Source organism: Drechmeria coniospora, chromosome 01, assembly GCF_001625195.1.
Source record: "Drechmeria coniospora strain ARSEF 6962 chromosome 01, whole genome shotgun sequence".
NCBI lineage: Eukaryota > Fungi > Ascomycota > Sordariomycetes > Hypocreales > Ophiocordycipitaceae > Drechmeria > Drechmeria coniospora.
Genome location: NC_054389.1, coordinates 7232766 through 7245970, shown reverse-complemented (window position 1 = coordinate 7245970; position 13205 = coordinate 7232766). Strand labels below are relative to the sequence as shown.

At 60.5% G+C, this 13205-nt stretch overlaps 2 protein-coding genes across 2 annotated transcripts; both read left to right on the top strand.

Annotated features, from left to right (window-relative positions):
* Nucleotides 1-578: 578 nt before the first annotated feature.
* Nucleotides 579-6370, top strand: DCS_01887 (myb-like DNA-binding domain-containing protein; the record flags this gene model as incomplete). Its single annotated transcript, XM_040799218.1, has 4 exons — nt 579-708; nt 879-2421; nt 2643-2748; nt 3941-6370. The coding sequence occupies 4 exons, from the start codon at nt 579-581 to the stop codon at nt 6368-6370; spliced, it is 4209 nt and encodes a 1402-aa protein (XP_040660101.1).
* A 4374-nt stretch (nt 6371-10744) lies between these two features.
* DCS_01886 (MFS multidrug transporter) lies at nt 10745-12831 on the top strand (the record flags this gene model as incomplete). The annotated part of the gene is made up of 2 exons (XM_040799217.1): nt 10745-11586; nt 11616-12831. 2 exons carry the CDS (start codon nt 10745-10747, stop codon nt 12829-12831), a joined length of 2058 nt encoding a protein of 685 aa, XP_040660100.1.
* Nucleotides 12832-13205: the final 374 nt, after the last annotated feature.

Sequence of the window (13205 nt, the reverse complement as noted above, 5' to 3'; positions counted from 1 at the left end):
GCATGTGGTGGAGGATATGCTCTCCACGAGTAAGTACAGTATCCGTACAAGTACTCCATACAAGTACTTACTCCATACAAGTACTCCATACAAGTACTCCGTACTCCGTACGGAGTACAGAGCACTAGTATTACCTCTTTGTCGCAAGCGCCAAACCTAAAGCGAACGACAGGACGGATATGTGTCCCATCCAACTACAACAAGAGCATCGTTTCCGTCAAGACTACGTGTACTCCGTAGACTTGAAGGAATAGCTCCGTTGTGCAGTACGAGCATGTACTTACATGCGGACTTCTGGAGGCGAAAACATCTACCTGTACAAGCAACACTCCGTGCAATTCTCCGAACAGTGCTGTAATTTCAGCGCACACTAATACGCACTTGGACTGTCCGTGGAAATACCACGTGCTTGCATGTGCAGCAAGTACATGTACTGGTACTCCGTACATGTACTTACATGCACCGACACGACACTTCAACGCAACTCGGCTTGGTCGACCCGCCCTTCGCTTGCTTCACTTTCGCTCCCTTTCTCGGGTCTTTGGTATGTCACTGCTATTATGAGGTTATAGACGACGATGCTTCCCTTGCGACAGACGTTACGCGTCACTCGCACGGCCGCGTCGCCGAGACCATGGGCTGGCTGGCACCGCCAACGACGAGCGGCGGCCCAAGGCTGCTTCTCGACACAGCAGGCCAAAAGATATGGTGCGTCCCTCGATCGAGATGCCGTGGAGGGTTGACGGATGGAGGCGTCGGTGGCCGTCTACCTGCCCCGACGCTTCCCCTTCGTGCGCCCGCCCGTGCCTCCTCGTCGCGGCCCCGGCGACGGCGGGGACGGAAGTGCAAACGCCCGCTGACACGTTCGGTGCGACCAGATGGCGCGTCGCCCGATCCGAACCCCAATCCGAGCCCGAGCGCGGGGCGCGCCCATGCGGCGGGCCGCGGCGAGGAGCCGTCGCTGCTCGCCAAGATGGGCGAGTCGGCGGCGACGACGTTCGCCTCCATCTTCGTGCTCGGCATCGGCTTCGCCGCCGCCGGCTACCTCTACCACAAGAGCTACAAGCGGCTCGTCCTCTCCAAGATGACGCACGCCTTCGAGCCGGGCGACCCCGTGCTCGACCTCGCGGCCATGGGCAAGGACGCGCCCTCGCACTCGCACGCGAAGCCCGACGAGGAGGAGCACTGGGTCGTCCGGCCGGAGCAGAGCCGGGTCGACGAAATCATCGGCGGCCGCGAGAGGGGCCACTACTACCTCCTCATGGGCGAAAAGGGCACGGGAAAGAGCAGCATGATCATCGACGCCATGCGCAAGGTCGACGGCGACGGCGTCGCCATGTTCGAGGCCCACTCGGACCCCGAGATCTTCCGCATCCGCCTCGGCAAGGCGCTCGACTACGAGTACCACGAGGACTACATCGGCGGCTACTTCAGCGAGCGGGGGCCGCGCGAGACGACGGCCCTCCTCGACATCGAGCGCGCCCTCAACAAGCTCGAGAAGGTGGCGCTCAAGATGCTGCCCCTCCGCGGCAAGCCGCTCGTCGTCGTCGTCAACCAGATGCACCTCCTCCGCAACGACGACGACGGCCGCCACCTCATCGAGCTGCTCCAGCAGCGGGCCGAGCAGTGGGCGGCGTCCAACCTCGTCACCATGGTCTTCAACTCGGACGACTACTGGGTCTACGAGCGGCTCAAGCTGCTCGCCACCCGCATGGAGGTGCTGCCCGTCACCGACCTGCCGAAGCAGCAGGCCATCACGGCCCTGCGCAACTACCGGCTGCGCTACTTTGGCGAGCACCTCGACGCCGACAGGCTCGAGGACGTCTACGACCACGTCGGCGGTCGGCTGAGCTTCCTCAACCGCGTGGCCAAGAGCGACGACATGGCCAAGACGTGCAACCACATCAAGGAGGTCGAGAAGAAGTGGTTCCTCAATCAGTGCTGGATCCTCGGCTCCGAGATGGACGACGACGTCATGGATCAGCAGAAGTGGGCCGCCGCCGCCATGGTTCTCGCCCACGCGCTCGTCGAGAAGGAGCAGGAGATGGAGCGGACCTACGACCCCGTCGTCGGCCACATGCTGCCGTCGTACCCCTTCCACATCGCCCAGGAGCTCATGACGAGGTGCGACTTTGTCCGCGAGCTCGACAGCCTCAACCTCTTCACCATCACGAGCCGGGCTGAGGTGCGGGCGAGCAGCGTGCCGATGCACCGCGCCTTCCAGGAGATCTGCGCCGAGCCCGGCTTCCGGAAGCACCTCGACGACACCATCCAGCGCATCAGCGACATCGAGAGCTTGGGCCGCACGCGAGAGCTCGTCGCCAAGGACCTCGTCCTCGGCGGCCAATACGACATCCACCAGACCCGTGCCGGCTTCACCCTCACGCTCAAGCAGCCGGAGGAGGAAGGGGAGGAGGGCAAGTAGGGCGTGCGGGTGGCGGTGGAGATCATGTGGCCGACCAGCCTCCGTCCGTCCGTCGCGGGAGGGGCTGGGCAGCGGGCATTATCCGATGGACGATGCATCTCGGTCCCTCGCCACCGCCGCGAGCCCCAAGGAAGCTGATGGATATATGGCACCAACTGTACATGTATGCCCTCGCTTTTCGTTTCCCGTGATGCCTTTCCACGTCTACACGCAGCAGGTCTCACATCAGCAGCCATGTCGCCGCAGGCCTCTACGAACGGAACAGCCAGGGGCAGCGCGCTGCTTCCGAGATGGGTCCACGTGCAGCCGAGGGTCTGCTAGAGGTGCACCGGTGTACATGAAAGAGAATGTTCACGTTTCCAACATGCCGCTGCTGTTTAGGCGGGTGAGAGGGGGGGACGGGGGAAGGATACCATCGATCTCGCCCCCCCCCCCCCCCCCCCCTCGGTCGAACTCGCATCCCATTGACGGAGAGGACGGTGCGAGCATTCATGTGCGTTCTAGTATGGCACGCTTACTAGCATAATCGGCGTAGCAGTACTCCGTGCTCCGTTACAAGTATATTCTGCGTACATGCAATTATAGCACATTTACTTATACGAGCATGTTGAATGGATGCGGGCAGGCGTAAAGGCACCAGCGGTTGGGAGGTGCCTCACGTTAGTCGGCCAAGACTGCTACGCACATTCAAGCCCTTCTCTACACCTTTAATTCGTCATTTTCGTCGTATGCCGCTCGATAGTGGTAAGTGGTGTCCGTAGTTCCGCACCGAGTATGAGAGCATTTAAACCATGCCCAGCATTCAGCTGGCGTGGGATTCAATAATGCCTCGGGAGAAGTGAATCGAATCAATGTCATGACTAAGCACTTATACAAGTATAAATAAATACAGTTCAGAATATATTAATACTTACTTAAATCCGTACGGAGTACTCCGTACAAGAACAGTAATTTAAGTACAGAGTACGTAGTGCTAGTCGCGGCCATTGAAATGCACCAATCGGATGCCGGCGTTCGATCTACCGAGATTGGCCTTCGACGAATCAAGCAAATCTCTGGCGCGAGGCCGCGCTTCGCATCACTCAGATTCTCGCCCGGAATCCACCTGCCATCAGCACCACACATTCGATGCCACACTCATCCGGGCCTGAGCAAGACGACTCTCGCGCCCAAGCAGCCTCTTTGCGGGGAACAGCGAGCCCAGAAGCCAACGAGGCGGCCGCAGCGACGGCGATCCCACTTGCCACAATGCCACACGGACTCGATGGTTCGGCGAGCGAAATTGACGATTCCGTCACCGCCGCCGATGCCGATTTTGGCGACATCGAAATGTTCGACAGCAACTTGGCCAGCCAGCCGCCCATGTCCTCTCAGGCAAATAACCCTGTGAGCTCGAGTGGCCATGCACCGGTCGCAGTCATGTCCGAAGACACCGTGGCTTCGCAGCCGTCGAAGCAGTCGAGGCGTGACAAGAAGGAAAAGCGGAAGAAGGAGAGGAAGGAGAAGGAGGAGAAGGAGGAGAAGGAGGAGAAGGAGGAGAAGAAGGAGAAGAAGGGGAAGAAGGAGAAGAAAAAGGCTTCGTCTCAGATCGAATCGTCCCAGCCGCTTGCCGAAGACGACGGCTCGAGGAAGCAGAAGAAATCCAAAAGAAAGTCGACTGCGGAAGCCGACGTCGGCGACGGCGAACCAGCGGTCATGGAAAACGGCACCCAAGCCGGTGAGGTCGTGCCGGCGGCCGGTGCCGTAACCGACGACTGCGACGACGCGGTTACCCATTTGAAGAAGAAGCGCAAGCTGTCCGATTCGGCAGCGAGCCAGGAAGAAAGAAAACGACGACGGCCTCGGCAGGAGGACGACGACGGTTTCTTGCGAAAGGAGAACGAGGAAGGGAAGGACAAGGCGATGGACGAGGACGGCAGAGTCGACGAGTCCGACGTACAGCTATCGCCCACCGTCGCCCACCTTGGGCGTCGCAGCCAAGCCGAGGCTCGCTCGAGGGAGAATAGCGCTCCACTTGCGGCTGCCGATGGGATGGACGTCGACCGAAGCGAAGCACCTGCGGCAGCCGACGTCGAGGTCGAGACCCTCGCCCGGGAGGCCTGGAAGGAGCACCGATCGAGCCAAGGTCGTGCGAAGAGGCCATCGCGGGAAGCCCAGGAAGCCCAGGAAGCGACGGCCTCATCGGCGTCGAGGACGCGTTCGGCGAGAAGAAAGGCGAAGCCGACGTACTTCGACCAAGCACCCGTCGACGAGCCCGAGGCCAACCGTGCGGCGCTCGCTGCGCTGCCGTCGCCGGCGGCGGCGACGCCGAAGCGGCGCCAACGGACCAAGGCGGCGTCCAAGAAGGCGTCCAAGGCGGCGTCCAAGGATCAAGCGCCGGCCGGCGAGCGACGCGGCATGACGCAGGGCGAGAGCCGTCGCGGCGACTACGTCCAGGGCCGGTTCACGGATGAAGAGCTCGCTCGCATCGGAAGAGCCGTCGAGGCCTTCCGGACCGACAGCGGCTTGACGAGGGAGCAGGTCAACGAGGTAAGCGTCCTTCGGCACGACCACGCCATGGCCAGCCCACTCACGACTCGCATGCAGATGATCCAGGCACCCGGCGGAACGACGGCGGGCGACGCCCACGCGCAGCTCTGGGTCCGCATCTTCGCCGAATGCCCGGACCGTCATCGGCAAAAGGTCATCAACATCTGCCGGAAAAAGTTTCACAACTTCGTCGCCCGCGGCACCTGGACGGCGGAGCAGGACGGCGAGCTCGGCGAGCTCATCGGCGTGCACGGCCCGAGGTGGTCCAAGATCGCGGGCATCATCAACCGACACCCCGAAGACCTGCGCGACCGCTACCGAAACTACCTCGTCTGCGGCGCCCACCAGCGAAAGGACGCGTGGGACGAGGACGAGGAGGCGCGGCTGACGCAGTTCATCATCGAAGCCATGGAGATCATCGACGAGCTGCGCGAGGCGGGCACCAACGAGCAGCTGCGCGACCGGTCGTACGAGGAGCTGATCGACTGGCAAAACATCAGCGAGCGGATGGGCCGGTCGAGGAGTCGACTCCAGTGCATCACCAAGTGGAAGTCGATGAACATCCGGACCAACGGCAAGGACAAGCTCGTGTCGGCCGAGCCCGACGCGCAGATTTCCTTCCGGCTCGAGAAGGCACGTCGGCAGCTGTCGGCCATGCCGGACGAGGAACGCTTCCGCCTCGTGCTCGCCATCCAGGCCTCGGCCGTCGGCAGCGACGGCAAGATTCCGTGGCCCCGGCTCGTCGACAAGCCGTTCCGCAACAAGTGGCACCGGACGACGCAGGTGCTGCTCTGGCGCCGGCTGAAGCGGACGGTGCCGGGCTGGGAGAGGCAAGCGACGCGAGACACGGCCCTCCACCTGGTGGAGCAGTACAAGCAAACGGGCGAACTGCCCGTCGTCGACGGGGCCGGCTGCGACGACGGCGAGGAGATGGCCCTGGTGAAGAGCGTGCCGTCGGGAACGACGGCCGGCCGGAGGTCGCGTAAGCAGGGCGCGGCGAGGAGCGGCGAGTTTGTCGAGGGTTCCGACGTCGACGACGGCCCAGCCCACGACGACGACGGCGAGGCCGGCGAGGACACCGAGGGCATGCAGATCGATCCCGCCCTCACGCCATCGCTGCCCAAGGCGACGGAGCAGAGCGGCGCCGAGAAGGCGGCACCAAGACGACGGGGCAAGAAGGCGGCGGCGAATGGACCGAGGGAGCCTGCCGAGGAGGGCGAGCTTCCCGGGCCGTTGCCCGTGCCGCGCGAGGAGGACGGACCCGAGGCGGACGAGGCGGCGCGTGCGGCGAAGAGGACGCCGAGGAAGGCCAGGTCGACGGCGGCCAAGGGGCACGGCGACACCCCCTCTGGGGTGGCCTATTCCGACAGCGTCATGGATGACATGGAGGATCTGCCGGCCCGCGTGGCGGCCTAGGCACCGACGCTCCGGTGACGGGTTGAATTGGGCACGCACGAGGCAGCCCTCGGCGGCGGCCGAAGGGAGGCATCATGGGTGAAGGGCGGTCGTGCACGGTCGGCCTGCTCCCTCCCCCGCGATGCCCACTCGTCCTCGATGCAGCCGTCGGTGCCATGGCAAGTCGCATGGGACGTCGGGGCGGATGATGACGGCCACGGCCGAGGCAGCACCCTGCTTGCAGAGGCGCCCCCATGCTGGACAAGGGCGAGAGTCGACACTCGAGCGTGTCGAGCACGGCTCGTAGGTATGATGAGGTGGTATCATGCATGAGTCGATGCTACTTTGGTTGCGTGCCACTTGCTGCTCCTTTCGTGTCGCAGCTCCTTCCCTACAGCACATGCACTAGGCAAGTACTTATGTGCACCTGCCGCGATATGAAGCGCCGCACAGGTACTCCGTAAGCGGTTGTAAGTACGGAACCAGCAAGTACTACTCCGTACTTGCGTGTGCGTACAGTAGGTGAGCGAAGCTGATGCCCTACCATAACAATACCAAGTGCATGTACTCCGTACGGAGTATTACTGTTCTCAAGTACAGTACTCGGCACACTTACTGTATTACTTGCTTGTACTTGTACTTGCACCCAAGTACCCAGTGTCTGATCTTGATTTGTACCCGATACGGAGTACGAGGTTCGTCTTTCTGCTTGGAAGCGTGGCAGCATCGATCGGATGTCCAGGGGCCCAGGGGCACATGTACTTACCTGCACCTCAGTAGTCACCCCTCACGCACGACCTACTCTACTTGCAGCACGGCACAACATGAAAGTGTTCATACTTGTAGCACATTCAGGTGACCTGTATTTACAATGTACTTAATGGTAATACCAGGTACCTAGTAATATTTGGCACGCACTTTCCGTGTACTGTACGGAGCACTGGCTACATGCATGCACCGTACAAAGTTCGCACGCAGCAGTGCATGTACAGGTACATTCACTCGCAGGGAACAAATACGAGCAGGAAGGTGCCTGTTGCTACCTACCTACCGTAGCAGGCGTACACCCAAGTGCGTAACGTACTAGTGTAAGTAAGTGCGTAGCATTGTACACGTACAATCAAGTACTGCGAACTCGAGATTGTGCTCATGGGTGCCTAGACGGCTTGTAAGTACGTACTTGTCCTTGGTTGTACTCCCCCATACATGCACTTGTACAGGCACTTGTATGTACTTATGCATGCAAGTACCTACAGAGTACTGTATGCAAGCCAGTTCGGCAGTTGCCATGGATGACGGCAGGAGCGTCCAGTTCCGTCATACGAGAATGGCCAAAACAGTATTCCGTCTCCGTACTTGGAGTGCACAATTGATTGCCAATAAACAGCACCGAACAAAGTAGATGTTCAAGTACAAGTAATTACTACTGGCACTGTACAAGTACTATTCAGGAACAAGTACAGGACTGTACCGTACAGTAAGTACGGTACAGTAGTCTGGAAGGTGGAACAACCGAGGAAGATGACCGAAATGCTGCGTCCGTACCCCGTCCCGTTACACTGCAAGTACTGTACTTAAGTACAAGCACATGTATTCATAGTGTACTTAGGTACCGACGGTGCACGGATTACCTATTCGGGCATTGTACTTATTCATAGTTGTACAAGCACTTGAACAACAACGGAAAGAGCTCCGGAGTACTGCACATGCACCTGCACTCCGTACTCCGTAGTACCTGCATTGCACTTGTAAGTACTTTACGGCGGTGCAGTATCCGTGCATGTACATGTACTCAATTACTCTATTCTCGAGCAACGGCGATGGCCCAAAGAGTACGGAGTACTTGCACAGGCAGAACTTGCAGACCCAAGCACATGTACTGTAGCATGGAGCAAAGCACCTAAGTAAGTACTTGTGTACAACTAGAACAGCTAATAGCTATTTGCACCTGCTTGTATCACACCTACTGTACAGTACAAGACTGTATGCAGTACTTGAAGTACTTGTAAGTATAGTTATATTCGGTGCGAGTACATGGACAGTGGTGGCAGTACTTTCTCGTAGGGGTACATGAAAGTGCACCGTGCTTAGGTGCCTTCCACGAATCCCATCACGGTGACGGCGAGAAAACTCTTCACGGAAGGCGGCGTCCTTTGACTCGGACGGCTGACGTGGATCAAATGTCCTGACCTGATCCGTGCGGCCCGCCTGGCCAATGCCGCCGGGCAGTTGGGCGTACCGATAGAAAAGTCGAGGCAATCCACATCCGAGACTAGCCGGCGCAAGGCGCGGCGCCATCCCTGACGCTTGGTAGGCATTACTGACTGTACTGTAGGGCCCGGCGTACCTGAAAGCTCCTTGTCGCACACCCACGGCGGCAACGTCATGCCAGGAACAGGTGAGCCATCAGTCGGCACTGTCGACGGCGGCGGTGGACACGGAATGCAGCATGATTGCTGCACATGCAAGTACTCGTAGGAACAACACTCTGCATACGCAAGTGCACCGAGGTGTTCGAGTACGTTGCTCGACAAGGTACTGTACGTTAACTTGCCTGTGCCTGAGAGTGTGGTACTACCGCCAACCTGTACGCCCGCATGTGCGCAAAGATGCACCTGTACAGTAAGTAGGCGTACAACAAGGTGCACTTGGGAACAGGGAATACTTGCCGTATTTCCGGTGCCTGAGCCTGCCGTGCCTGTTTCGCGACCCACCCACCCAGCCTTCTGGAAGATGCAACTGCCGCGATACCAGAACGGGACATGCGTCCATCAGGGGCATAAATCCGTCGACCCGCAGCCAGCCGCCGTCGGCTTGCTCTCGGCACTTGCTCATGCTCCCACCGCCCCAGCCGGCGCCGTTCCGACGCAGCCCATTCGTGCTCGCGGCTCGTCAGGACGCATGAACCGGCGGCTGCCATAGTACCACCTTTTTTCGGGGTATGGAAAAAACCAGTCAGCCAAGAAGTCTCCACGAGCCTACGCGGGCGCGCCGGAGGTGTTTTGCGCACCCAAGTACGTTGGTACCTACACTACTGAACATGTACTTGTAGGTGTGCATGTATACTGTATACTTGCAGTAAGTAAGTGCAAGTACTCCGTACGATGTAAGTACTTGCGGCAAGTGCAAGGAGCACACCCACCAGCTGTACCTGCGGTGTACAAGTTCAGTACGGAGTACTTGTAAGTAAGTACATACTCCTCAAGCTCGGGAGAATGGAGCCCGGCAACCTCCTTCCTTCTCGTGACAGTAAGTAGTTGTACGGAGCACAGGTACAAGTACTTGCAACTCGCTCATGCATACTTATACTTTATAGTACGCATACTTACAGTAAGTACTTACAAGCACGAGCACACGTGCCCGTACATGTACTTGCCTCTACTTGCATGGCATTGCCGCGTAAGTAGTGGTGCTATCCAGATGCTGTGCTTGCACGTACCGCGGGTGCTGCAAAGGAAAAGTAGCAGTGCATGCAAGTACACTGTGCCATCCCGGTGTCTGGTATTCGACTGGGCAGATTGCACCGAGTACGGCGGCAAGTGCTAGACTCGGTCCATGTTCTGCTGATCCAGACTTGCCTGTACTTGTAGTAGTGTAGGTGTACTGTACGAGAAGGTGTACGAGAAGGTGTACGAGCAGGTGTACGAGCAGGTGTATGAGCAGGTGTACAAGCAGGTGTACAGCACGAGCAGGTGTACAGTACGAGCAGGTGTACTGTACGAGCAGGTGTACTGTACGAGCAGGTATCAGTTCAAGCAGCTCCCGCTTGCTTGGCCCCGTACATACTGATCATGTCCACACGGAGCAGGTCGACGAAAAGCACTCGGTGCCGAACCTGTACAACCACGAGCCGTGGTGTAGGTGTAGTCGCAAGTATAATCAAGTACTTATACACGTACTCACGGCGCGAGAAGGAGCCTTTACTCACCTGCTCCTCGTCACCCACCCCCCTCTCTCCACCTTCCTCCCGCCCCCCTCCCCCCCCCACTCGTACCTGTATCGTACAATGCCGTCGTGCAAGTGTTAATCTACAGTACTTAAGCACACCAACACCTTCGCTGTCACCCTGTCATGTGTCAACTGTCAACCTGTCGTGAACGGAGCTCGTACTCGCACGCACGCGTACGCAGGTGCCGGCATCGCGGAAAAGGATAGGACTCTCATCGGAGCGATCGAGCACCTGCGTGTGTGCATGCGCGTATCTGCATAGCCGTACGCACGCACCGGCACGAAGCTTCCTTCCAAGGACCGACATCGACGGCTGGACCATCTTCCCCTCTCCCCTCTCTGTCGAGTCGAGCAAGCATCTCGAGGGACCCGGACGGCGCCGGAATCGTCGCCTCGTCGCCGCCTAGCCTCGCTCGATGCGAAGCTCGACCGGCGAAGCGAGTGATCATGGCAGCGGACCCCGAAAAGGCCGAGAGCCTCACCGACGAGAGCATCGATGGCTCGTCGTCGTCGGCGACGGAAGTTCCGACCTTTGAGGCCATTGCACCATCCAGGACGAACCAGAGCCGCCGGTCGATCGCGACGCAGCGGCTCGGCAGCGGCGACGCCTACGAGGTGCTCGCCTACGCCGTGACGCCCGACGTCGAGACCGAGGCCGAGCGTGAGGCGCGCGAGCCCATCACCTACACGAGGACCGGCACGAGCGTGACGAGCGTCGCCTCGCGCCCGCCCGACTTTGAGGTCATGTTCGACGACGACGACGTCGAGAACCCGAGAAACTGGTCGTTTGGCTACCGCTGCTGGTGCGTCGCCGTCGTCTCCCTCGCCACCTGGGTCGCCACCATGTACAGCACGAGCTACACGTCGTCGACGCCGGGGCTCATGAGCGAGTTCGCCTCGTCGACGACGACCGTCACCCTCGGCATGACCACCTACCTGCTGGGCCTGGCCGCCGGCAGCCTCGTCGTTGCCCCCATGAGCGAGGTCTACGGCCGCCGGCCCGTCTACATTGTCTGCCTGATCCTCTGGGCCCTGCTGATCATCCCGTGCGGCCTCGCGCGATCCTTGACGACCATTATCGTCACCCGCTTCTTCGGGTACGTCATCCTCGTCTTTCTCGTCTTTCTCGTCTTTCCCGTCTTTCCCGTCTTCCTCCTCTTCCTCGTCTTCCTCGTCTTCCTCGTTCCTCCTCCTCCTCCTCTTCCTCCTCTTTCTCCTCTTCCTCCTCCTCCTCCGCTTCCTCCTCCCCACTCCCCCGCTCTCTCGCCCGTCCTCGCCCGTCCTCGCCCGTCGGTCGCTTACCATTGGCCGTGGCCAGCGCCTTCTTCGGTGCCGTCATGATCTCCAACGCGCCCGGCACCGTCGTCGACATCTCGAACCCCGACTACCTCGCGAGAAGCATGTCCTTCTTCGGCGTCGCGCCCCTCAACGGGCCCGTGACCGGACCCATCATCGGCGGCTTCGTCTTCCAGTACCTCGGCTGGCGCTGGTCCAACTGGATCGTCCTCATCATGGCCGGGCTCACCATCGCCCTCATGCTCACCGTCGACGAGACGTACGCGCCCGCCATCCTGAAGCGCAAGGCCGCCCGGCTGCGGAGGCGGACCGACGATCCGAGGTGGTGGTGCCAGTACGACCAGCGCGTCTCGACGCTGCACCTGCTCCGCGTCAACCTGAGCCGCCCCTTCGTCCTCTTCGCGACGGAGCCCATCCTCTGGTTCCTGAACTTTTGGTGCGCCGCCCCTCGCGCCCTCGCCGACCGCCCGCCGAGATCCCCCCCCCCCTCGCTGACCGTCGAGCCCTGCAGGATATCCGTGGTCTACGGCATCCTCTACCTCTGCTTCGTCGCCTACCCCATCGTCTTCTCGCAGCACCGAGGCTGGGGTCCCGGCACCTCGGGCCTCGCCTTCACCGGCATCGGCGTCGGCACCTTGGCCGCCATCGCCGCCGAGCCCCTCTTCCGCCGCCTCATCCACGCGCAGCCGCGGGACCCCGAGACGGGCAAGGTGCTGCCCGAGGCCCAGGCTCTCGTCATGGCCATCGGCTCCGTCTCGGCCACGCTCGGCCAGCTCGGCTTCTCGTGGACCTGCCTCCCCGTCACCATCCACTTCGCCGCCCCCATGGCCTTTGGCATCCCCTTCGGCTTCGGCAACACGCTCAGCTTCATCTACGGATCCAACTACCTCGCCGGCACCTACGGCATCTACGCCGCGAGCGCCCTGGCTGGCAACGCCGTCATCCGCAGCATCTTCGGCGCCGCCCTGCCGCTGGCGGGGCCCAAGATGTTCGAGGCCCTCTCGCCCCGCTGGGCGGGGACACTGCTCGGCCTGCTCGAGGCCATGACGATACCCATCCCCTTTGTCTTCTGGCGCTACGGCGGCCGGATTCGCGCCCGGAGCGGCATGATCCGACAGCTTCGCGACGAGGACGAGAGGATGGAGGCCAAGCGGGCGAAGAACGCGGCCAGGCTGGAGCGGATGAAGGCCAAGCACGAGGCGCAAGAGCGGCCGCCGTCGTCAGGGGAGACGGGGTGAAGGCAGAAAGAAGGAAGGAGAGTGAAGAGTACTTGTTTGTGCGTGGGCGATGGATGGCCTGCGCGAGCCTGGCACGCACGTGCCGTCATCGCATGTGTCGCATCACCGGCCGGCCAAAACCGAGCACGGAGTCCTGGGTATTACCGGCGCTGCGCTATAAGTACGAGTACGGGGTACGGGGCACAGACGTGCAAACTGACGGCGCCGAGCATTACATGTAGGTGTACATGTCCTATGGGTGACGGACTGTGCAGAGCACTTACTTGTACATGTCGGTGTACGCCCAGCGCAGCGCTCGACCTTGTACTCGACAACATTCATGTTTGTCCACGGCCCAGGAGCGGCCTTCTAGTCGGCGACACCATATATTTACG